Consider the following 23,365-nt stretch of genomic DNA (forward strand, 5'->3'; position numbering starts at 1 on the left):
CAATCAGTGTGTAGCCCCGCCCCCTGGTCTGCTTCACTAGATGAACTTCATGGTGTGTTGAAGAACAGTCATTGTATTGATTGGTTATTGATTACCAGCAGAGGGAGCATGAAGTTTACAGTGATCCACTGTGGATCTAAAACAAACCGCTGGCTCCTTGTGAGTCTGGATGTATGACGTCATGATGGCAGCATGAGACACGAGAGCATATCGCTGATCTACCATGTGACACAATGTATTAATAGTGAATGAAGTTCACCCTTTGTTGCATAAAATAAAGACCAAACAAAAAGAATCAAACAATCTGTCATTCGCTTAGAAAATCAAGTCCTGTGTGTGCAGCTCAAAGACAAACACCGAAGGAACAAAGTCTGAAGAGACTCATCTGCTTCCTTTAGCAAATATCTAACCGTCCTGCCTCCACATTACTTAGGTTCTGCTCGGGTCTCTGTCCCAACTCACGACACGTTTCCATATGTAGCATTAAATATATATATATTATATATAATATACATGTTAGCTAACCAGTTAAACCTACACGTCCTGCAGTGGACTCCTGAGCTGCTGGTTTTATGGTCAAACTTTTCACTTTAAGTTACAAAACCACGGTGTGAACTATTTGCTGCTCATATTTAAGCTGCTCTATAAAACTATTTGAAACGTATCTTAAATGAACATCAAAATATAAACACTTTTTCAAACTGACTTTTGCAGTTTTATGACCACACGACCTTCTGATGGACCGACGTAGTGCCTGAAAAACGTCCAGGTGTGAAGTTGCGGCCGAGGAGAACTAGACTTGAATAAAGGACACGTGTGATGTGGGTAAAGATCATTTTCTTTATTTCCTCGAGCACAAAGGGAACTTTTAGAAGAAGGTGTTGGGTCTCTTGGTGGTGAAGCGAGGTTTGTGCTGGCGACGGAGGACCCGGTGAGGAAGGGGGAACTTGATCTTTGAGTCCTGCAGGGATCCAGAGAACAAGCTTTGACTCATGTGCACGGTTTAAAGGACCCAGAAGAGGAGGAAGAGGAGGAGGAAGACTCACGTGGAACTGCTTGATGGCCGGTCTGCGACACTTGTTGGCAGCGATGATCTGGACCTTCATGATCTGGATGGAGTGAGCGCGAGCGCGATGGCGAGCTCCCATGTCACGGTCTGATGACACGAGACAAGAACGCATAAAACAGTTGCCGTGGAGACGGGGAAAATACAGAATATCGCAATATCTAACAGTACAATCTAAACTTATTGTGGCTTCTAGATTCATTGAAGGAAAACTTTAATCTACAATCAAATGAATTTTAGTTTATTTTATCCCGCAATGAAAAAATGAGAAACTAATTGCCAGCTCTTCTCGGAGCGGGAAGGACGTGAAGCTTCAAACAGAACAGTGGACTCACAGCACTGGGTGACGGCTCCAGAGGTGGTCAGGTCTCTGTACTCTCTGTACATGTTGTGGGTTCCACTGCGAGAGTCGTAACGCAGCCAGATCCCAAAGTTCTTCACCTTCTGAGGAGTTTTCTCGTGAACCTGAAGGCCACACGACATTAGTCACATTGCAAAGACAACAGATAACAAAGCAGTAGGTGCTTTCATTCAAATTCGGGGCTGGAAATCTGAAAAATGAGGGACCCAACTTTAGATAATGCTGAGAACAAGAGTTTTGGATTAACTATCCCTTGAAAAACAGACAGCAGGTGCTTATTCTAAGGTGTATAAAAAGAGGCGTTCAAAGACCACCTGTAGACCCCTGATTTCACTTTCAGAGACACGGCAGCGTCCTGAAAGGCGACAAGGATCACGTTCATGTTGGCACGCCACAAAAAAAGCCCACGCCACTGAGCCGGCGTGAGCTTTGGGTTTGGCTGCCGACAGTCTCCAGGTTATATTTAATGTTACATCAGGAGAAACATTCTAAGAATTGACCACATCGTGTCCAACAGGTGAGACAGGAAGTTCAGACGTGGTGTTGTGTTCAGGGACCTACCAGGCCACAGTACACGGTCTCTCCAGAGGCCTTCTTCATCTTCCTCAGCTGGGAGACGAAGTACCAGAAGCGGGACTTGGCCACCACATGGTTGGGGGCGAAGATCCTCATGCGGTACAGGGGGGGGGCCGGGTTCTTGGCAGAGGGCAGCAAACGCCCAACGACTTTGTACTCCCGAAGCTGCGATGGAGGAATCACATGAAAGTCAGGTCAGACACGCTGAGGCGTTCAAAGACCACCTGTAGACCCCTGGTTTCACTTTCACAGACACGGCAGCGTCGAGAAAGGCGACAAAGATCACGTTCATGTCGGCACGCCACACAAAAAAAACCCACGCCACTGAGCCGGCGTGAGCTTTGGGTTTGGCTGCACGAGGTCCAACTCTTAGTGAGGATCAAATGTGTTTACATTCAACAGTGTGCTTTTAATGGACCTCATCGTCAGGAAGATTCTCCTCCTGCATCACATCAAGAACTCTGCTCCTTCAGGGAACTAAATGGGTTCATTCAGGGGATTTAACAAAAGTTGTGTTGCAGACGTTTCTCACTCAATTTGCCTGTTAACCTTTGGTGACATTTAACATTTATAAAATAATTTGTAAATATGGGTGTATATTTTCCTGCATAAAGTGACAACAGTCCAATGTGACTACAACTAACTGCTGAAAAAGTGAATCCATGGATTTTAATTCGTCTTAATCACATATTTCCTTAGAGTAAAACATGTTTTTTAAAGAACAGCATTACATTACAAATGTTTACCGTTACACTATTGCACGTATTAGTCAATTCTAACGATAGCATGTTAAGCTAATTAGCTTGTATTTTTTCTAATAAAACGAGCGTAGACGCCCCTCGTCAAACTAGTCTGGGAAGAGAGAGAGGAGGACTTTAAGTCATTTTAAGAATCCTGGCTGGATTTAATAAGCATTTATGGAGCTTTGTCCCGTCTTAATCCCACGTTGAGTGAGACTCTTTAGCACCGCGTTAGCCGCTAGCGATAGCAGTTAGCTTTTAACAGAGCCAAGTGGTCTAAACGCTAAGCGTAGTAACCAGATTCGGTCATTTCAACGCAAATGATACACCAGTCGAATAACTTGCATCCGATTTGATCGTTTTTTGTGTGACTCGTGAAGACGTTAACGGCTCTTAGCGCCGTCACACTTGACTCACTCGTCCACATGGTTCGACGGACGCCATGTTGTAGCCGTACGAAGACACCGGGACAGAAAAACGACCAAATTAGCACTTTAAATTACATTTTCGGTCAAAGTAAAAACACATTTTAGTCAAACACAACGTTATAAAGCGACATCACGTCGTTTAGACCGTGTGGTTCCGACAGATATGGCTAAATAAAGAGTTTTACGTACTGTGCCAGACGCCTTCATGGTGTCTCTCGCTCACTGCCACAGTAAAAGAGGAAGCAGCAAGGCGGAGCCTGGCCACGTCATATGCACCGCGCGGAGGACGAACATCCGGGCACTTCAGGGGCGGCTTGACCCGGCATGAAGATGGCTTCTTAATCGATACTGGAAATGTGGAATAAATATATAAATTCAATACAATGTATTGTATAACAGTTGTACTGTATACCAGTTGTATTTTCACCCTTAGCTTAACCCAACAATGTTTAATCTTCATATGAGGGATTTTTTAAATGTGTTTGATATAGTAAATACTAATTTGTTGATGTCTAGTAGCATTTTCACGAGTTAAACGTGCATTTAGCAACATTAATATTATTCTAATATTAGAATAGAAGAACGAGACAGAAACCAGCTTCAGTCTCTTCAACGTTAGCAACTTAATTAACGTTAGCTAACAAACAGCTACTTTTACGCCACATATTATGTGTAATTTACACGTGGTTACAACACAACAATGTGTTATATTCAACAGTAATAATTACAATAGTTGTATTGTATATTGTAAAAACAATGTTAAGTTAACGGGCTCTCTCCGACGTGACCCGGATGTTAACTGGTGTGACCCGGATGTTAGCTGAGTGGACACGCCGCCGCTGCTGTTGCGTGAAGTCCGACCGACGTGTGTGAGATTTCTGGATGGTTGTCCGCGGCGAGCTGACGCGGAGGAAAACACAAAGAAAACGCCGATGAGACAAGTTGATTAATTAAGGTCGGTTCTACACAACCTGGTGTTTATGTCTCATTCGCCATGTTCAGTGTAGTAACGGACGGCTAACGTCAGTTTGTCATCGTGAGAACATCGTGAGGTGACGTGAGCGTGATACACGGGATAAAGTAACAACACATTTAAAGTTATGTAACGTTAATGGTTCCAACTCTCTCGATGTGAACATTGAGGAAATCTTCCCGGGAATGACTTAAAGCGTCAGGATGAATCCACAACGCCTGCTAGCTAAGGAGCTAGCCGGCTAACGCTAGCTTGAGTTAACCTAACGTTAGCCTGTATTGCGTGTGTCCAGTGAAGATGTTAGCATGTTAGCACCGCCCTGTAGCTAACAACTAGTGCAGATGTAAGCACGTCCAGCACCGCGGGGTAGCTAACAACCGGTGAAGAGGTTAGCATGTTAGTACGTTTAGCACCAACTGTCAACTTTACTCCGAGGAGCGGTCCGACCGCCACACCGGCCACACGTGACACGTCCTTGCACCTCTTTAAAAGCTCAGTGCACGTGTTTGTGTTGACGCGGTGTTGCATGACGAGCTGTCAGGACGGATCGATCCTCTCGGAATGTTGCGTCCCGGAAAGTAAACATTCATTCATTCATTTGTCAAATCAAAACAAAGCTCACCCGACGTCACGCAGACAGGTGCGGCGCGTCGTTCACCTGTGAAAGTTTGTCGACCCATTGGAAGTATTCACATTTTTACTGGAGTAAATTAAAGTAAGAACGTTTAGGTTATCAGCGACATTATTAATAGTAAGTAAATAGCTGCCTTTCAGCACAAAATAGTTGTAACCATCAAACGTTGTGTATCTCGTTTCAGTAGCCTAGAGAATGTAGTCCCCGTACCTGTCTGTTGCTAAGCAACCATACCAACACAAAACAAGATCGGGACAGCTCACATTGCCCAAAACGCTGCGCATCGGGCCTCACAACACCCTGAACTGTAACATTATTGGAAGATGACGTAGTCTCTCTTACCTTTATTTCTTAATGTACACCCCGTGACACTCTCAGCCAATCAGAATGCTGTATTTAATCTGCACTTGTTATAATTGTATTTTAAACATACACTCCACACACGTGATCATCTTGAAGGCACAGTTCCTCCGGGTGGAACGTGTTGGACTCTTCCTGCTGTCCTCGTGTCCTTTGCACTCAACTCTCCATCATTTGACATGTTTGACGTGAACTTCCAACGATGTCCCCACATTTAGCAGGACGTTTCCACACCACTGTCTTTTATGGACATAGCGGTGGTCCTCTGCAGGGTAGATGTTGAGATGGAAGTAGCCTAGCAGCTAGGAGTTCCTCTGCTCAGTTCTTCTTTTTGTTTTACTACCATCTCGCTCTCTGCATCTAACTGATGGGTCTTCAACGCACACCGGAAGGAAACAAAGCTACGTTAAAATAATTTATTGCATTAATCTCAGCCACAATAATCTCATGGATTAACGCATCAACTTTGACAGCCCTAATATACATGTGTGTGTGTGTGTGTGTGTGTACACACTTATTCAGGCTGTCCTCTCCCTCCCCCTCCAGATGAGAGCGGTCTGCCGGCCGGCAGCAGAGAGGAGAGAAGCGTCTTTGGAGGGCAGCTAACCCGCTGATGGCCTGCCAGTCGCTCTGTGCAGTCATGGACGAGCAGGCCCTGCTGGGACTCGACCCCAACGCCGACGCCCCCTACAGGCAGCGGGTAGGACGCGGAGGTTCACTCTGTTCTACTGCTCTGTAAATGTTATAAACAACGGTAGAATAAATGTGTTTCAGTCGACTTTATCTTTTCATGTGACAGCGTTCATACTTTGGGAAATTCCTGCGCTTTTTGTTTTAGACATTTGACAAGTGTTGCATCCTATTTTTGGATAAAACCCCTTTACATTTGTCCTTAAACAGTCTAGCGATCCCTTTGTTTACTTGTAGAGAAGTTTAGGGGTTAAAACGCCACCAACCATCACCAGATAAATTAGACACTTGTGATTTACATCTGTTTAATCCAATGGAATATTGAAATGATTCATTTTCACACTGATATCATACAACTTGTAAAGAATTCTGATGCTCAGTTCAGGAGGATTTATTTGCTTTGGTTTAGCCGCTCCGTGTCCCTCGCACTCATCATTTATTTATTTAGTTTTATTCATTTAGGATAAATTTGATAATATTCCGATTGTAATAAAACGTGGTTTGAAGTAGCGTACTTGTATTTCTATGCTATTAGATTGTCATTAAATTATCAGTGGCATAAAATGGTTAAAATGGCTCAATGGTTTCTGATGATGATGATGATGATGAAGGTGACTGTGTTCAGGCCATGGCTTACTTCGAGCAGCTGAAGGAGTCTCAGGACGCGTGGGAGGTCTGCGCCGAGGCCCTCGCCAACGGGCTCTACAGGTGGGTGTCGACATCACGGCTTTCATCAGAGACTAAATCCCCCCCCCCCCCAAGTTCAAGCCTTCTTCTTCTGTGGTTTGTTACAGCGATGACCACGTCAAGTTCTTCTGCTTCCAAGTCCTGGAGCACCAGATCAAGTTCAGGTGAGGAGGGTGAGGGGGTTGGGGGGGGGGCTTCTCCTGCTTGCGTCTCATCACGTTGACGCTGGTTGTTTGCAGACACGCTGGTCTGAGGTCAGTTCAGCAGCAGCTGATCAGAGAGACTCTGATGAAGTGGCTCCAGGCGCAGGTACGTTTACAAACACCTACAACACCTTTTAGACCAAAGTCTAACTTCTATAACCACGTAAAAAAGGATTCTACTAATGCAAGAGGGAACTTTTCTATGAAGTCATTCAGACGTCTCGTTTTCCATCGGCTGCTCCCTCACATAAGTATTTATTTATGTACTTTTACACAAACACTATATAATATATATATATATATAATCAAACTTTTGTTTAAACAGTGAAACGTAGAGAACAAGAATTAGATTTCTGCCTCGTGTCTGTTTTATTATTCTTTGTTATTTGGTAGAGGAAGGTGGTGCAGGAAGTGACCCTCGTTTGATTGACATGTGCTCCTGGTCTCCAGCTGATGAGCCCTCAGCCTGAGAAGCCCTTCATCAGGAACAAGGCGGCTCAGGTCTTCGCCCTCACCTTCGTCATGGAGTACCTGACTCTGTGGCCCAAGTTCTTCTTCGACGTCCTGTCCCTGGTGGGCCTGAACCCCCACGGCGTGGACGTCTACCTCAGGACCCTCATGGCCATCGACGCTGAGGTGGTGGACAGAGACATCCTCCACCTACCTGACGTGAGCCTGTGATGACCTGTGACCTCCCGCCCCCCCCCCCCGGGAGGCTCTCGTGGTTAACACTGTGCCATGTGTCCTTCAGGAGACACGTAGAAACACCTTGATCAAAGACCACATGAGGGAGCAGTGCATCCCCCACCTGGTGGAGTCCTGGTTCCAGATCCTGCAGACGTACCAGCACTCCCACCCGGAGCTCACCTGTCAGTGTCTGGAGGTGGTGGGGGCCTTCGTGTCCTGGATCGACCTGAACCTCATCGCCAACGACCGGTACGCCGCACTGACTAATCCAGACTGACGTTTGGGTTCAGAACCAAAGTTAACACAACAAGATTCTTGTCATTTGTAAAGAAAGAAAATAAAAAGCAGCCACGTTGTAAAACCTAGAAGTGTTGACGCCTCGTGTCCCCGTTGGTCTTCAGCTTCGTCAACCTGCTGCTGAGTCACATGTCGGTGGCCGAGCTGCGAGAGGAGGCCTGCGACTGCCTGTTTGAAATAGTCAACAAAGGGATGGACCCCGTGGACAAAACCAAGCTGGTGGAGTCCCTGTGTGGAGTCCTGCAGTCAGCGGGCTTCTTCAACGTGGACCAGGTTGGACCTCCGGCCTCATCAGCCCACTTCATTCTAATGTCTAATTCAAGCGTCCATTTCTAAAACACGTCTCTTTGGTCTCTTCCCCTTTTTTTTCCCTTCCTGTCCCGTCAGGAGGAGGACGTGGACTTCCTGGCCAAGTTCTCCCGCCTGGTGAACGGGATGGGTCAGAGTCTGGTCCTCAGCTGGACCAAACTGTCCAAGGGAGGCAACGTGAAGGACGCGGCGGAGACGCTGCAGGCGCTGGAGACCAAAGTGCCGCTGCTGCTGCGCCTGCTGGTGCACGAGGACGACGACATCTCAGCCAACATCGTCTGCTTCTGCTACGAGTACCTACACGTCCTCAAGCAGGTGAGGGGGCTCCACCTGGACCAATCAGAGGCCACGCAGGCCCTCTGTTATATTATCTATGTTTTGTCATCATTTCACATTTCTCAAAGATACCTTTCTGTTTCATGAATATTTTTCAACATATCTTTTCAGCTCCCCCAGCTGACGGACCAGCAGCAGACAAACATGGAGGTGAGTGTAGAGTCACATAGTTGAGCCTCTGATGTCTGAGATGATTCTCACGCTGCCTCTCATCCTGCAGGCCATCATGCTGGCTGTCATCAAGAAACTGACGTACGACGACGAGTACAACTTTGAGAACGAGGTGAGCGAAGAGGAGGCCTCGTTGTAGTCGTCTCCTGCAGGGACAGCTCAGCTCACGTGGTGTGCTTTGTCCTCAGGGAGAAGATGAGGCCATGTTTGTGGAGTACAGGAAGCAGCTGAAGATGCTGTTGGACCGACTGGCTCAGGTTTCTCCTGAGCTGCTGCTGAAGGCCGTACGGCGAGTCTTCAACAGCACCATGCAGTGAGAGCCGCCTCATTTATTTCTATCTAGAAAATTAGTTGCAAAGTTGGCAATAGAAAACTTAATGTCAAATGTAAGACAACAAACTAGTCGTTTTTTCCTTCTAACGAAAACACAAACTTTTGGTGCGATGAACCTTTGCTCTCTAGGACCTGGCAGACGGCGGCCTTCATGGAGGTGGAGGTGGCCGTGCGCCTGCTCTACATGCTCGGCGAGGCGCTGCCGGCGTCGCATGGCGCCCATTTCACCGGAGACACGGCCAAGACCAGCGCCCTGCAGGACATGATGAGGACGGTGGGTCACCGGGTCAGGCTGGTGAGATGGGCCTCACGTCTCCATGGTTACGGCCACTCACCGAGTTTTCCCCCCACAGCTGGTGTCGTGCGGCGTGAGCAGCTACCGGCACAGCTGCGTGTCTCTGGAGTTCTTTGAGACCGTCGTCAGATACGACAAGTTCTTCCTGGTGGAGCCTCAACACATCCCCAACGTGCTGGTGAGGACACGGTAGTACACAGGGTAGTACACCAGTACTACCAGTAGAACACGTTGGTACACAATAACACACCCATTGTGTGTCTGAGACTCATCCCGTGTTGCGTTCACTGTCAGATGGCGTTTCTGGACCAGAGAGGACTGAGACACAGCAGCCCAAAGGTCCGCAGCAGAGTGGCTTACCTCTTCTCCCGATTCATCAAGACGCTGCAGTGAGTCCATTACTTCAGGTTCATGAGTCAAAGGTGCATTCTGGTTAGTGACCAGCAGGGGGCGACTCCTCTGCTCCCATAGACGTCTATGAGGAAAGGTCTCTAATAGACCATAGAGCAGGGATGCTTTAGGGCGGGGCTACACACTGATTGACAGGTCTCTAATAGAGCAGGGATGCTTTAGGGCGGGGCTACACACTGATTGACAGGTCTCAAAGAGAGCAGGGATGCTTTAGGGCGGGGCTACACACTGATTGACAGGTCTCTAATAGAGCAGGGATGCTTCATGGTTGATGTTTTTCTCGTGTCAACAGTAAACACATGACCGCTTTCGTCGAGGACATCCTGACCCGGATCCAGGACCTGTTGGAACTGGCTCCTCCTGTAAGTATTGACACGGGGAGGATGTGACCCTCTGACCTCTATGTCACTAACCCACCCCCCCCTTCATCGTGCCTCCCAGGAGAACGGCCTGCTGGCGCTGCTGACCAGCGACGACCAGCTGTTCATGTTTGAGACGGCGGGCGTGCTGATCGTGAACGCCGAGTGTCCGGCGGACCGGAAGCAGGCGATGATGAGGAGTCTGCTGCTGCCGCTGATGGACGCCTTCCGCCTGGTGCTCGCCAAGTTGCCACGGGAGACGGACGAAGAGCGGCGAGCCGCGCTGGTCGACTGCCTGAGTCACGCCGTCGGGTTCGCCAGGTGAGGACAAACGTCCAGATGGTTCCATCCTGCAGGAGAACATAATTATTAAGTCGTTTCCTCCTCATGTGGCAAAAGAAAAGCAACAGAACGTGACCCGTGATGTTTTCTGGTCCCCAGTCGGACGAGCAAGGCCTTCAGCAACAAGCAGACGGTGAAGCAGTGCGGCTGCACCGAGGTGTACCGCGACTGCCTCCACGCCTTCCTGCCGGCGCTCAGCTGCCCCGTGCGGCGGGGGTCTCTGCGCAGCTCGGTGCGCTCCTTCCTGCACCGCATGATCATCTGCATGGAGGAGGAGGTGCTGCCCTTCATCCCCAGCGCCTCGGAGCACATGCTGAAGGACTGCGAGGCCAAGGACCTGCAGGAGTTCATCCCGCTCATCAGCCAGATCACCGCCAAGTTCAAGGTACGGGGGCCGGAGGGCAGGGGGGTCGCGACCTTCGATGGATGGAAGGATGGCTGGTGACCGGGTCTGTCTGCCCCCCCCCCCCCCTGCAGCAGCAGGTGTCTCCCTTCCTGCAGCAGGTCTTCATGCCGCTGGTGCTCGCCATCTTCGGCGTGCTGGCGCGGCCGGCGGAGGACAACGACCAGGCGGCGGCGCTGGAGAAGCAGATGCTGAGGAGGAGCTACTTCACCTTCATCCAGACGGTGGCCGGGAGCGGCATGAACGAGGTGATGGCCAACCAGGGTGAGAACTGTCTCTGGTACAAACTGAGTTATTTCACTTTTTATCCTATAAAAGAGCTTAAATCTCTCTGCCCCCCCCCCTCCCCCCCCAGGAGCAGAGAACATTGAGCGCGTCGTCTTCACCATCATCCAGGGCGCCGTGGACTTCCCCGACCCCATCGCCCAGAAGACCTGCTTCGTGGTCTTGTCCCGGCTGGTGGAGCTGTGGGGTGAGATGTGTGTGTGTGTGTGTGTGTGTGTGTGTGTGTGTGTGTGTGTGTGTGTGTGTCCACTCTGGTGACCTCACTTCCTGTCGTCCTCTGGTCGACCCTCAGGGGGAAAAGACGGCATGCCAGGATTCCCCGACTTTGTCTACAAGCATGTGGTTCCCGCCTGTTTTCTGGCTCCCCTCAAGCCGACCTTTGACCTCTCAGACGCGCAGACCGTCCTGGTGAGTCCCCCCCCCCCCCCCCCCCACACACACACACACACACTTGAAGGTGTTGAAGCGAGTGGAGGTGAGCAGCGCTCTGCTCTGTTTCTTTAGACGCTGTCTGAGTGCGCGCTCACGCTGAAGATGATTCATCTCAAGAGGGTAAATATTGATTGATTCTCAACAGCTTCTTCATCTTCTTCTTCTTCTTCTTCTTAAAAGTGACGTTTAATCTTTCAGGGGCCGGAGTTCATCCACTTCCTGCAGCAGGAATACTTACCTTCACTCCAGGTGTCGCCGGAAATCTCTCAGGTGAGACGCAGCGGCGTCTCCATGACGACGAGGATCACGTCTTCATAATGACGCTCACTTCCTGCTTTGAACGAGAACGTTTAATATTCTGATATTTGATCCCACAGGAGTTTTGTCAAGTCCTTCAGCAGCCGGACGTCAAAGTGCTGAAGAGCTACATGAAGGTACGAGTGCCTGATCAATGACCCGATCGACGACCCGATCGACGACCCGATCAATGACCCGATCGACGACCCGATCGACGACCCGATCGACGACCCGATCGACGACCCGATCGACGACCCGATCGACGACCCGATCGACGACCCGATCGACGACCCGATCGACGACCCGATGGATGACCCGATCGACGACCCGATCCATGACCCGATCGACGACCCGATCGACGACCCGATCGACGACCCGATCGACGACCCGATCGATGACCCGATCCATGACCCGATCCATGACCCGATCGACGACCCGATCCATGACCCGATCGACGACCCGATCGACGACCCGATCCATGACCCGATCGACGACCCGATCGACGACCCGATCGACGACCCGATGGATGACCCGATCCATGACCCGATCGACGACCCGATCCATGACCCGATCGACGACCCGATCCAAGACCCGATCCATGACCCGATCGACGACCCGATCGACGACCCGATCGACGACCCGATCGACGACCCGATGGATGACCCGATCCATGACCCGATCGACGACCCGATCCATGACCCGATCGACGACCCGATCGACGACCCGATCGATGACCCGATCCATGACCCGATCGACGACCCGATCGACGACCCGATCCATGACCCGATCGACGACCCGATCCATGACCCGATCGACGACCCGATCGACGACCCGATCGACGACCCGATCGACGACCCGATCGACGACCCGATCGACGACCCGATCGACGACCCGATCGACTACCCGATCCATGACCCGATCGATGACTTGATCGATGACCCGATCGACGACCCGATCGACGACCCGATCGACGACCCGATCGACGACCCGATCGACGACCCGATCGACTACCCGATCCATGACCCGATCGATGACTTGATCGATGACCCGATCGATGACCCGATCGATGACCCGATCGATGACCCGATCGACGACCCGATCGACGACCCGATCGATGACTAACTGGTCCATTGATTGCAGGCGTTCTTCCAGCGAGCCCGGCTGTAGGCGATTGGAGGACTCGAGCTACAGGAAGTGACACGTCACAGGAAGTGACCACAATAGGACCCGTAACCTAGGAGACGCTCCAGCACGGAGGTGGAGACGGGAGGCTGAAGGACTGATGGAGGTCCCACATGAAGCAGAGCGGAGTGAAGCATTCTGGGAAAACTCCAGTAAAACCATCAAACTCTTTTCACCACGTTGGACTTTTCTTTGGAGAGAAAAAAGGGCTGAAGTTTGTTTAGTTTGAAGTTTCTGCGTTTTATTTCACAAGCGGTTTTCTCTTAACTTCAGATGGAAATGAAAATAAAATGGAACAAAATGTAAATAAGAGGTTAAGGTGTTAAAAGTGTAAATACGGATGTGAGGTTACTTTTCTAATCTTCATTCCCATCTGGAAGCTGAACGAGGATCCTCAGAATGATTAAATGACCCTGGATTAGAAGAACATGCTTTTACTTTGAAAGGTGCGTTTGAATTCATTACGGAACCCGAGGAGGAAATCTGACACTAAAGTGTGAAAATCACAAATAACACGTTTAAACACGTCTTAGTATTTTTAGTTATTTGTTAGTTTTCATAGATGACTCGCTTTCTCACATTATGACTTTAATGACCTTTTTTTTAAATATAATTTGTAGAAGATTTTTATTTTGCATCTCAAAATAAGTGAATTTTAAAACCAATGAATTCACGAATGTTTCATTTAATTTACATTTAAACAAAAAAAAATATTTTTCTGTTCAAGAAGTTGAGATTTGTGGTTGGATTGATGTGATCAATACTGTGGGCGGAGCCTCTCACCAAGTCCAGGGACTATTTTCAGCGGCGGATTAATATGTAGAAAATCACTAAAGTACTTTAAATGTAGTAAGAGCTTTACATTAGCATCAACTAAAGTGTTAGCTTAGCATAAAGACTGGGAGCAGAATACGGTTTATGCTTCATGTTTTATTTATTTTTCAGATCCCTCAGACACTGACGTGATGTTTTGTGTTCCAGTATTAAAGGACAAAGGTTCTATTTTCATTTGGTCTTCAGAACTGAAGCTTAAACCTGAACCAATAAAGTCTTTAATCATATCAAACTCCTTTTTATTGAATCTTCATACATTAGAAATGTAATAGTTTCATTTATGAGCGTCAACCAACTTGTAAAAGGTAAAGATGTTCAGGATTAACAGCCATTAAAAAAACAAATGAGCAGGTAGGTTTTCATTTATTCAAAAATAATAGGAAAAAAAACATTTGATTTATTTCAAAAATAGCTTCAATAACTTTGAAACATTTAATCAAATTCCTCTTATTTTGAAAAAACAGGAAGTGTCCAGTTAATTGACATCCGTTTAACCCATAAAAAAAAAAGGAAAACTGTTCATCTTTCGGATGAAAACGTCTTTGGCCCCACAGGAAGGGGAGGAGCTTCAGCCTTTGATCACAGCGATTGGTCGCAGCTTGATGGCCTTCCTGCTGATGCCGGCGTCGTGACACGTGTTCACCACGTCCGTCACGTTCTTGTACGACTCCGGAGCCTGAAAACAGACAAACATCATCAGATTCATACAAACAACGCAAAAGATTCCTGTTGGACGTTAAATCTACACATTAACAGGAAGTGCCCCACCTCCTCCATCACCAGTTTGGGCGAAGCCACCCGGATGGCGATGCCCTGGTCGGCCAGCTTGTCCAGGACGTCCTGGAAGTCCAGGTTCCTGCGGGACTTTGCCCGGGACAAAGCGCGGCCCTGACAGGAGATCACGGTCAGTGCGAATTCATTCATAAGCCCCGCCCCTTCCTGCCCAATGTGGGGCCTTTTATTTCAGAAAAAATAATACGTACGACGATTCCAGAGGGACAAATATCATTATGCGCGAAAAGTGACAGGAATTATGTTTGGACGCTAGCACGCTAGCACGTCGCTTTAAATGATGTTCAATCGGGATTCAAGAGCATAAAAACCTCATTTGTCGCTTGTCTATTTTATCTGCGGTCAACAGGAAGGGGGCGGGGCTTCCACACGCCACTCAACAGGGACGGTTTCTACACACAGGGACTCGTACCGCTCCGTGACAGGTGGTGCCGAACGTCTCCGTCATGCCTTGCTCCGTCCCGGTCAGGACGTAGCTGCAGGTCCCCATCGTCCCTCCGATCAGCACCGGCTGACCCGTGAGCTGAGCCCCCCCCCAAAGAGACAAGACAGGGCGTCAAACAGCGGCGCCTCCCCAGGTGCGTCTCCGCGTGGTCTACAGGTGCTGCTGGGTTACCTGGTAGTCCACGGGGATGAGCGGGTGGTGGGGGGGGAAGGCCCGGGTGGAGCCCTTGCGGTGGATCAGCAGCGTCTTCTGCCTCCCGTCCACCATGTGCTCCTCCACCTTGGCGATGTTGTGGGACACGTCGTAGATGACGTGCATGTCCAGGTCGTCGGGGGTGGTGGCGAACACTTTGGAGAAGGCCTGAAACAACAACAGTAAACGTCACCCAGGTGCATGCTGGTCCCTTTCTGTGCATTGTGGTCCTCAGCGTGGGGGTCACCTGTCTGGTGAGGAAGGTCATGGACGAGCGGTTGACCCACGCGTAGTTGCCGGCGGCCGCCATGCCCTTCAGGTAGTCCTGTCCCTCCGGAGACGTGATGCGAGCGCAGGCCAGCTGCCGGTCGTTCACTGTGATCTGATCCCTCTTCATCGCCTTCTCCATGGCAACCAGAGCGTCTGTCAACAACAACAACAACAACAACGTTTGGTCCATGTGACCCTGAACCTCTAGAAGTCATTTGTAAACTAACCCGAGTTAATCTTCACGTAGTAAATTCATCTTTAAACTTACTGATACTTTGATATTCATCTGTAACTAATCATCAGTGATCAATGAGCTGTAGAAGCTGGGGGGTCTACCTGTGGCCACCTGGTGGCCGAGCCCCCGGCTGCCGCTGTGGATCATCACGCACACCTGCCCCTTGTGGTCGATGCCCATCTTCTTGGCGGCGTAGTCGTTGTAGATCTCGTCCACCACCTGGATCTCAGCGTAGTGGTTTCCGGCCCCCAAGGTCCCCAGCTTCAAACCACAGGAGGGCGTGTTAACGGACAGCTGGGAGGGGGGGCGGGGGGGCTTACCTGGGACGTACCTGCGGCAGGCCTCTCTTCTTGGCCTTGGAGGACACCTTGTTGGGGTCGGCCTGCAGCATCCGGCCGTACTCCTCACAGTGCTCCTTGTCCTCGGCCCAGGCGTACCCCTCCCTCAGAGACCAGTCCACCCCCATCTCCAGGGCCTCCTCCAGGTCCCTGTGGGGGGGTCGCACAGGTAGCTATAGTGACTGTGCTAACATAGGTAGACAGGTTACTAGGGTAACCAGGTGACCCCTCCTTACTTGGCCCCCATGGGGATGACCCCCTTGGAGCCGACGCCCACCGGGATGTGGTCGAACAGCGCCTGGGCCAGCTGCTCCTTCACCGGCTGCACGTCGCCCTCCTCCAGGTTGGTCCTCAGCAGCCGCACGCCGCAGTTTATGTCGAAGCCGACGCCCCCTGCAGCATCGAACACGCCCCCCCGTGATGTCACAATTTATGAAATCATTAAGGCCTTTTCAGATTTACCTCCCTCCCTCCCTCTTTCCTTCCTTCCTTCCCTCCTTGACAGAACTATAGTAGGTTTATGAGCGGGGGGGCGGGTGACGTTACCTGGAGACACCACGGCGTCCGGGTCGCTCATGTCGAAGGCCGCCATGTTTCCGATGGCGAAGCCGTACCCGGAGTGGACGTCCGGCAGCCCGATGGACCTCTGAGGGACGAGTGAACACAGCGAGTGAGTCGGGCAGCAGGACCGCGGGGGCCTCCCCACACGCCGTCATGTGACTCACGTGCACGATCCCCGGCAGCGCCGCCACGTTCCCGATCTGCTTCATGGCGGGAAGGAACCCGCCGAAACCTGCGGGAGACAGAGAGGGAGAGAGTGAGCCGCAGGGGGCGGGGTCAGGGGGAGGAAGAGGAGGAAGAGGAGCTGACCTCCTCCTCGACAGGCGTTACGGAGCTCCTCAAAGATCAGCTTCTCCAGAGCGTCGTTCACGTAGAAGTTCCCTTCGACCTGGAGGAACAAGGACGTCATTTGAGGCTTCTGATGCTCACGATGATGTCATCAATCAATGACCAATCAGATCCCTTAGTTCACTTTATGATAATAAACTACACAGCACATATATCATATGTAGACTACATGTTCTACATGAGTAATTAGATTGACTGCTCAGCCGAACCGTAAACTATATCCGGAGGTGTTTGTGACGTCATCGCGGCTGGTAGCTGCGTCACTGAGCTGCGTCAGCAGGTTAGAACTTTGGTGTTGGGCTGATTTCAGGGGTTAAGTTCATTGATCTTGTGACGACATGAGGTTGCGGAGTGCGGTCTCCTCCACGGGGACCTTGTTGAAGTCTTCATGGCTAACCAGCGTGTGCTAAACGTAAGCTAACCGGCTAGCCTCGTTAGCAGCTACTATTCTCACCTGCATATTGGGAACAAAACCCTTCTTGATCTTCCAGCAGTTGGTGCCGATCTTGTCCAGGTACTGCAGCTCATCGTTGTAACTCCGACTCATGGTTCCGATCAGAAAGCCGCGTGACGTTACACACGAACCGCTGCGCCGCTCGGTTAACGCGGAGGCGCTACGGAAGCCCACGCGCTTTTAGAAGGAAAACGCGGTTGTAAATTTTTACCTACAATTTAATCGTGTTTGAGAGGAATTCAATTAATACATCTGAAGGAATGGGGGATAAACCGCATCAGTACATCACAGTAAGCCGAGTTGTAGATAAACAAGTTGATCTGTGAAATGTCAATCAAACGGTCCAAGCTGAGCCGGACGTTCTGCCACTGATCGTCAGAACAAAAGCATAATCTGTTGTTCTAACTTCTTTAAGTTATCTCGTTTAGCAGTCGTACAATTCATTATCCTCACTTTTATCAGAATCACCACACTTGGTTCCCTGAATAAAGGCTAATAACCGTTACTCTATTTTTTCCTTTTGCTTCATGAAACATTTCCACTATGGATTTTATCTTGAAAGTATCCGTTTTGACAACCGGAAGTAGCGTGGTTAGCTTTAGCAGTTTGACGCGGCTGTGTCGTTGTTTACAGCTGATCTGAAGTTACCTGTCTTTATCTCATCAGGTGAGTGTTCGTTTCTGCTCTCGCTGCTTTTATCTGCAACCCGTCGGTGGAACGAGTCACCTAGCTACGCTAGTTAGCAACAAGTTAACTAGCTGGGCTAGTTAGCATGAAGTTAACTAGCGAAGCTTCGTTGTTACGCAGCAACGTGAAACGTTAACTAACGTTAATGTTCATAAACGAAACCGAAACATTTCATTTCTTCTTAAATGTGAAGGCGAATTTAACAGACAGACCTTTTTAAAACCGTTTCCTTATTATTTCACTTATTTCGCAATAATATAATATATTTTTTTATCGTTTTCAAAGCAAACTCTTTAAATTGCTCGTAAACTACCGTTAGAAAGTTATTTATTCTAAAAAAATTATAATTATAAAACGCAGTTTGGTTTCATTCTAAACTTCTGAAATCCAATCAGCTAAAACTAGTGACTCGTCATGAAAGTCAAAGATGGAATCGTTTCTTTCTGGTTTTACTTATTATTCTGGATGCAGCGGTTTGCCTCTTGAAAAGAATCATTACATCAATAATGTTTTCGTATCTGGAGACTGTAAAGTACGGACATCTTTGCACCAAACTCCAACCTGTTGAAACCGTTCGATCCAAAGTCAAAGGTCACTGGATTCTGTGTCAGGAGTGAATGACGTCATGAAGCTGCGGGTTCGGATCCACCGGACCACCATCCGGGTGGAGGTACCGGGAGAAGCAGCCGGTCTGAAGGAGCTCACGGACATCGTCAGGGAGACAATACTGTCCTCTCAGGGACTCTGGTGAGACACCAGAGACAAGATGCTGTTCACTTTAGATCCTGGTTTCACGTATGATTCATTTCTCTTTTTAACTCTTCTTTTAATCTTTGCTGTGTTCTTATTAAATGCAAAGTGGAGGTGAAGCTGTTTTAAAAGCCGTGTTTGTGTGTTTCAGTGAGGACACACACTTCAGTTTGTCTCTGAACGGATCCACCCTTCTGACCGACTCGGGTCAGACTCTGTCCTCCTGTGGCATCGTCTCCGGAGATCTCATCTGTGTCGTCCTGCCCGAGTCTGCAGCTGAGGGCGCCAGGAGCGCCGCCGCCAGAACGACGGGAGACTCAGAGAACCAGGACCAGCAGGACCAGCAGGACCACCAGGACCAGCAGGACCACCAGGACCAGCAGGACCACCAGGACCAGCAGGCTGCCATGACATCCAACGAGGTGAGGGAATGAATCAGGAGACAAACCTCTGCTTCTTTACTGTGGAGTTAAAGCTTCATGAGTTAACGCGTCATCCTGTGTAGTGACCAGCAGGGGGCGACTCCTCTGCTCCCATAGACGTCTATGAGGAAATGACTCTACTTCTGTGTAGTGACCAGCAGGGGGCGACTCCTCTGCTCCCATAGACGTCTATGAGGAAATGACTCTACTTCTGTGTAGTGACCAGCAGGGGGCGACTCCTCTGCTCCCATAGACGTCTATGAGGAAATGACTCTACTTCTGTGTAGTGACCAGCAGGGGGCGACTCCTCTGCTCCCATAGACGTCTATGAGGAAATGACTCTACTTCTGTGTAGTGACCAGCAGGGGGCGACTCCTCTGCTCCCATAGACGTCTATGAGGAAATGACTCTACTTCTGTGTAGTGACCAGCAGGGGGCGACTCCTCTGCTCCCATAGACGTCTATGAGGAAATGACTCTACTTCTGTGTAGTGACCAGCAGGGGGAGACTCCTCTGCTCCCATAGACGTCTATGAGGAAATGACTCTACTTCTGTGTAGTGACCAGCAGGGGGCGACTCCTCTGCTCCCATAGACGTCTATGAGGAAATGACTCTACTTCTGTGTAGTGACCAGCAGGGGGCAACTCCTCTCTCCCATAGACGTCTATGAGGAAATGACTCTACTTCTGTGTAGTGACCAGCAGGGGGCGACTCCTCTGCTCCCATAGACGTCTATGAGGAAATGACTCTACTTCTGTGTAGTGACCAGCAGGGGGCAACTCCTCTCTCCCATAGACGTCTATGAGGAAATGACTCTACTTCTGTGTAGTGACCAGCAGGGGGCGACTCCTCTGCTCCCATAGACGTCTATGAGGAAATGACTCTACTTCTGTGTAGTGACCAGCAGGGGGCGACTCCTCTGCTCCCATAGACGTCTATGAGGAAATGACTCTACTTCTGTGTAGTGACCAGCAGGGGGCGACTCCTCTGCTCCCATAGACGTCTATGAGGAAATGACTCTACTTCTGTGTAGTGACCAGCAGGGGGCGACTCCTCTGCTCCCATAGACGTCTATGAGGAAATGACTCTACTTCTGTGTAGTGACCAGCAGGGGGCGACTCCTCTGCCCCCATAGACGTCTATGAGGAAATGACTCTACTTCTCTCTTGCTTCATTCCCTCAGTAAACATTGTAAACATGAGTTTAGTTCTCATCAGTTCAGCTTTTCTTCCTCCGGTTGCAACAAACCAAGATGTCGACAAACTGCAGACCGTCCTCTGGTTCTCACAGATTCCACGTGGTTCCAAACATGAACGTGTCTCACCTCGTTGTCTCATAACCAGCCGAGCAGCAGCAGACTGGCGGCCGCCGTACCGGGTCCCGAGCGGACCGGCCCGCCGCCGCCCCCCCGCTGGGAGCCCATGCTGTGCAGCGAGGCGGAGGACGGCCGGGCGCCGGCCTCCCTGGAGCTCCTCCTCCACTCGGCCCAGACCTCCAGCCCCAGCGACGCCGTGGTGGTGGCCGGACACCTCCTGATGCTGGAGACGGGCTTCGTTCCTCAGGTGAGGGGGGGGGGGGCTCCTCCCACCCGAGGGATTGCTTGTTGTTATTTTTGAATGACGTGTGTGTGTGTGTGTGTGTGTGTGTGTGTGTGTGTGTGTGTGTGTGTGTGTGTGTGTAGCCTGGCGAGCTGAAGGCCTCGGAGATGCCTGCAGGATGGAGGTCTCCAGGCGTCTACCGGCTGCAGTACACCCACCCTCTGTGTGAGGGCAGCGTGGCCATGGTGGTGTCGGTGGTCATGGGCGCCGTGCTCGTCATCAACGGTCAGCGCACGTGTGAATTGTCAGGAACATCCGCCTCTTTGCTCATTGGTCAGCTCAGCGTGGTTTAGAGTCACATGACTGTGGCTCAGATGAATAACATGTGACTGGAGGTTAAAACTAAGGGAGAGAAAATGAGACATGAAAGTAATATTATTACATGATGCATTCAAGGACCGTCGGAAAGATGAAACTAATATATGTGTGCATTTTTAACATTCCTCTTTGTTGTTGCCATAGCGACTCTGAAGGTGAACGAATCCGTCGACGCGGTTCGCAAACTGTGTGTGAAGCCGTCGAGCTACGTGGCGGACCATCAGCCAGGTACTGCTCCCTGATTGGTCCACAGCTCCTGGTGCTGGTGGTGGTGGTGGTGATGTCACGTCTCTGTCGTTGCTGCAGGAGGCGGCGCGGTGGTCTTCAGAGATCTACGTAAACTGTCCCGTGTGTTCAAGGACCAGCTGACCTACCCGCTGATCGCCGCCGCGAGAGACGGTACCGCCGCAGAAAATGCAGTAGAACAAAATGATTTTAAACTTAAATTTAAGAACAAGTTTTAATGATGTTGAAATGTAGACTGTGACCTCTGGTTGACCCCTGTGACCTCTGGTTGACCCCTGTGACCTCCAGCCGTGGCGCTGCCGGTGCTGTTCGGCCTGGCCGCCCTCCCCCCTGAGCTGCTCCTCCGGGTCCTCCGGCTGCTCGACGTCCGCTCGGTGGTCCGACTGTCGGCGGTCTGCCGGAGCTTCGCCGTCTCCACGGCCGACTCGTCGCTATGGCGACACCTGTACAGACGGGACTTCTCAGGTGAGGCGCCCCCGAAGCCGACGAATCAATAAGCGACCGATATGTGATCAATCGGCTCCTGTTTGTTGCAGATGGAGATGTGGGCCGCCCCACAGACACCGACTGGAAGCAGGTGAATCCAGTCCCACTGAACTCACCTTTTATTATTAGTACAAAACATTGTTTTATTTGATCACTTAGCTAATTTACATTTTAAGGATATATTATATATATATATATATAATATATATAAGTAACATATTCGAGTGAATGATGGATTTGGTGTTTTTTTCTAAAGCTCTACAAAAGGTTCCATAAGATCCGCTGTGAGCGCCGTCAGGCCACCAGGCTCCGCCCCCTCCCCCCCTTCCACCGGAACCCCTTCGTCCCCGCCCCCCTCCAGCCGCCGCTGCCCGGCATCATCGGGGGGGATTACGACCAGAACCCGGGCTTCCCCCGCGTCCTCCTCCCCCGCCCTCGCTACGACCCGCTGGGCCCGCCGGGCCTCGAGCGGAGGCTCCCCCGAGGCCGACCCATGGGGGGGCGAGCCGCCAACATCCGGAGGGGTTTCATCTGAGCCCGCCTCCTTCTGGGAGCCAATCACATCTCCTCCTGCACTAATTAAAACCCAGATGATCTTAATACAGGACGTTGGACACAAACCCACTTTCCCTCAATCATTATTTGCTTTTCTAGAGAGATTTGAATTGTTGTTAAAGTAAATCTTTGACAAAGATCTAAGATCTATGCGTTTTATTTTATTTCATATAATCTTGTAATGACGACGACGGACTAAATTATTTTCTCCTTTTAACACAGATAAATCTGCAAAAGTCGAAGCAGAAAAACGTCTGATATCGAGACTTTTGTAACTTTTGTAGTAAAGACGTCTTTGTTAAAGGTCTATTTTGTGTTATCGTCCATTTCATTACATATTTCAATATATGAATAAGATATTACGTACTTGAATATTGAACATTATTATATATATGTATATAATTTGTTATTTAATAATTAATGTATGTGGTCATTTATAACAATCTATCGTACTAATACTAAATACTGTAAATGTATGTAAAAATATTTCGTTAATCTCTGACATTGTATAAATACTAATATGTAATATAATTACTTATTTAATAATTTGTGTTAGATGATCAAAGGTTAAATGAGAGAAAATTAAGTTAAACCTAAAACACAAACCAACGTTTCCACGGTCGGGAGCTCGTGAGACAGTGACGTCATCCTTTGTCTTAAAACAAAGGGTGCGTTTGTTTACATCCCGTTTCGGCGGTGCACTGTGCGCGGGCGGAGCTTAGCGCGTAGGAACACCGGTGTGTGAAAAGTTGTGTTGCCCGTGTCGTGACGTGACCTCACCGGAAGTCACAGCAGGAATGCGCTGCCTATCAAGTCTTTTTGTTGATGTTCCATGTAAATTTCAGCTTTAACTCCGCCGACGGCGGGCGGGGATAGCGTCGCTCACAGAGGTGCGCTGGATTTGTGACCTGCTTAGCACCGGAGGTGGGTTTCAGATCCAGTTAATTGAATAAAGAGGAACATAAAGAGGGCTTTTT

General features: G+C 49.7%; 4 protein-coding genes and 2 non-coding genes across 8 annotated transcripts; 2 read left to right on the forward strand and 4 right to left on the reverse strand.

Moving 5' to 3' along the window:
- Positions 1–820: 820 nt before the first annotated feature.
- On the reverse strand, positions 821–3,500 carry rpl18a (ribosomal protein L18a). Its single transcript, XM_037461885.2, has 5 exons — positions 3,361–3,500; positions 1,989–2,168; positions 1,402–1,531; positions 1,047–1,156; positions 821–961 (listed from the first exon to the last, which is right to left on the reverse strand). The coding sequence occupies exons 1-5, from the start codon at positions 3,376–3,378 to the stop codon at positions 869–871; spliced, it is 531 nt and encodes a 176-aa protein (XP_037317782.1). The 5' UTR covers positions 3,379–3,500; the 3' UTR covers positions 821–868.
- Positions 1,740–1,873, reverse strand: LOC119211655 (small nucleolar RNA SNORA68). The gene has a single exon (XR_005119783.2). It is a non-coding gene; the product is annotated as a small nucleolar RNA SNORA68 (small nucleolar RNA).
- LOC119211656 (small nucleolar RNA SNORA68) lies at positions 2,226–2,361 on the reverse strand. The gene has a single exon (XR_005119784.2). It is a non-coding gene; the product is annotated as a small nucleolar RNA SNORA68 (small nucleolar RNA).
- A 470-nt stretch (positions 3,501–3,970) lies between the features above and the next one.
- On the forward strand, positions 3,971–13,902 carry xpot (exportin, tRNA (nuclear export receptor for tRNAs)). Its single transcript, XM_037461874.2, has 25 exons — positions 3,971–4,126; positions 5,685–5,838; positions 6,454–6,536; positions 6,623–6,679; positions 6,755–6,824; positions 7,169–7,387; positions 7,470–7,654; positions 7,807–7,975; positions 8,090–8,326; positions 8,459–8,497; positions 8,568–8,630; positions 8,707–8,831; positions 8,981–9,125; positions 9,205–9,324; positions 9,441–9,535; positions 9,850–9,919; positions 9,999–10,237; positions 10,358–10,643; positions 10,736–10,925; positions 11,017–11,133; positions 11,239–11,354; positions 11,451–11,498; positions 11,577–11,648; positions 11,756–11,812; positions 12,816–13,902. Exons 2-25 carry the CDS (start codon positions 5,752–5,754, stop codon positions 12,840–12,842), a joined length of 2,916 nt encoding a protein of 971 aa, XP_037317771.2. The 5' UTR covers positions 3,971–4,126; positions 5,685–5,751; the 3' UTR covers positions 12,843–13,902.
- A 135-nt stretch (positions 13,903–14,037) lies between these two features.
- Positions 14,038–17,561, reverse strand: rtcb (RNA 2',3'-cyclic phosphate and 5'-OH ligase). Its single transcript, XM_037461875.2, has 12 exons — positions 17,327–17,561; positions 16,834–16,912; positions 16,689–16,756; positions 16,510–16,609; positions 16,200–16,356; positions 15,957–16,113; positions 15,727–15,886; positions 15,368–15,543; positions 15,100–15,288; positions 14,896–15,006; positions 14,460–14,579; positions 14,038–14,367 (listed from the first exon to the last, which is right to left on the reverse strand). Exons 1-12 carry the CDS (start codon positions 17,417–17,419, stop codon positions 14,260–14,262), a joined length of 1,518 nt encoding a protein of 505 aa, XP_037317772.2. The 5' UTR covers positions 17,420–17,561; the 3' UTR covers positions 14,038–14,259.
- Positions 17,562–17,624: 63 nt separating this feature from the next.
- On the forward strand, positions 17,625–22,527 carry fbxo7 (F-box protein 7). 3 transcript variants are annotated; one of them, XM_037461876.2, is made up of 10 exons: positions 17,625–17,992; positions 18,599–18,760; positions 18,915–19,185; positions 20,529–20,747; positions 20,867–21,008; positions 21,246–21,329; positions 21,408–21,500; positions 21,636–21,812; positions 21,884–21,924; positions 22,090–22,527. In XM_037461876.2, exons 2-10 carry the CDS (start codon positions 18,639–18,641, stop codon positions 22,366–22,368), a joined length of 1,428 nt encoding a protein of 475 aa, XP_037317773.2. In that variant the 5' UTR covers positions 17,625–17,992; positions 18,599–18,638; the 3' UTR covers positions 22,369–22,527. The 3 variants fall into 3 exon arrangements, with proteins under 3 accessions (XP_037317773.2, XP_037317774.2, XP_037317776.2); XM_037461877.2 differs by having other exon boundaries at positions 18,625–18,760; XM_037461879.2 differs by lacking the exon at positions 17,625–17,992 and having other exon boundaries at positions 18,692–18,808.
- Positions 22,528–23,365: the final 838 nt, after the last annotated feature.

Source organism: Pungitius pungitius, chromosome 2 (assembly GCF_949316345.1).
Source record: "Pungitius pungitius chromosome 2, fPunPun2.1, whole genome shotgun sequence".
Lineage (NCBI taxonomy): Eukaryota > Metazoa > Chordata > Actinopteri > Perciformes > Gasterosteidae > Pungitius > Pungitius pungitius.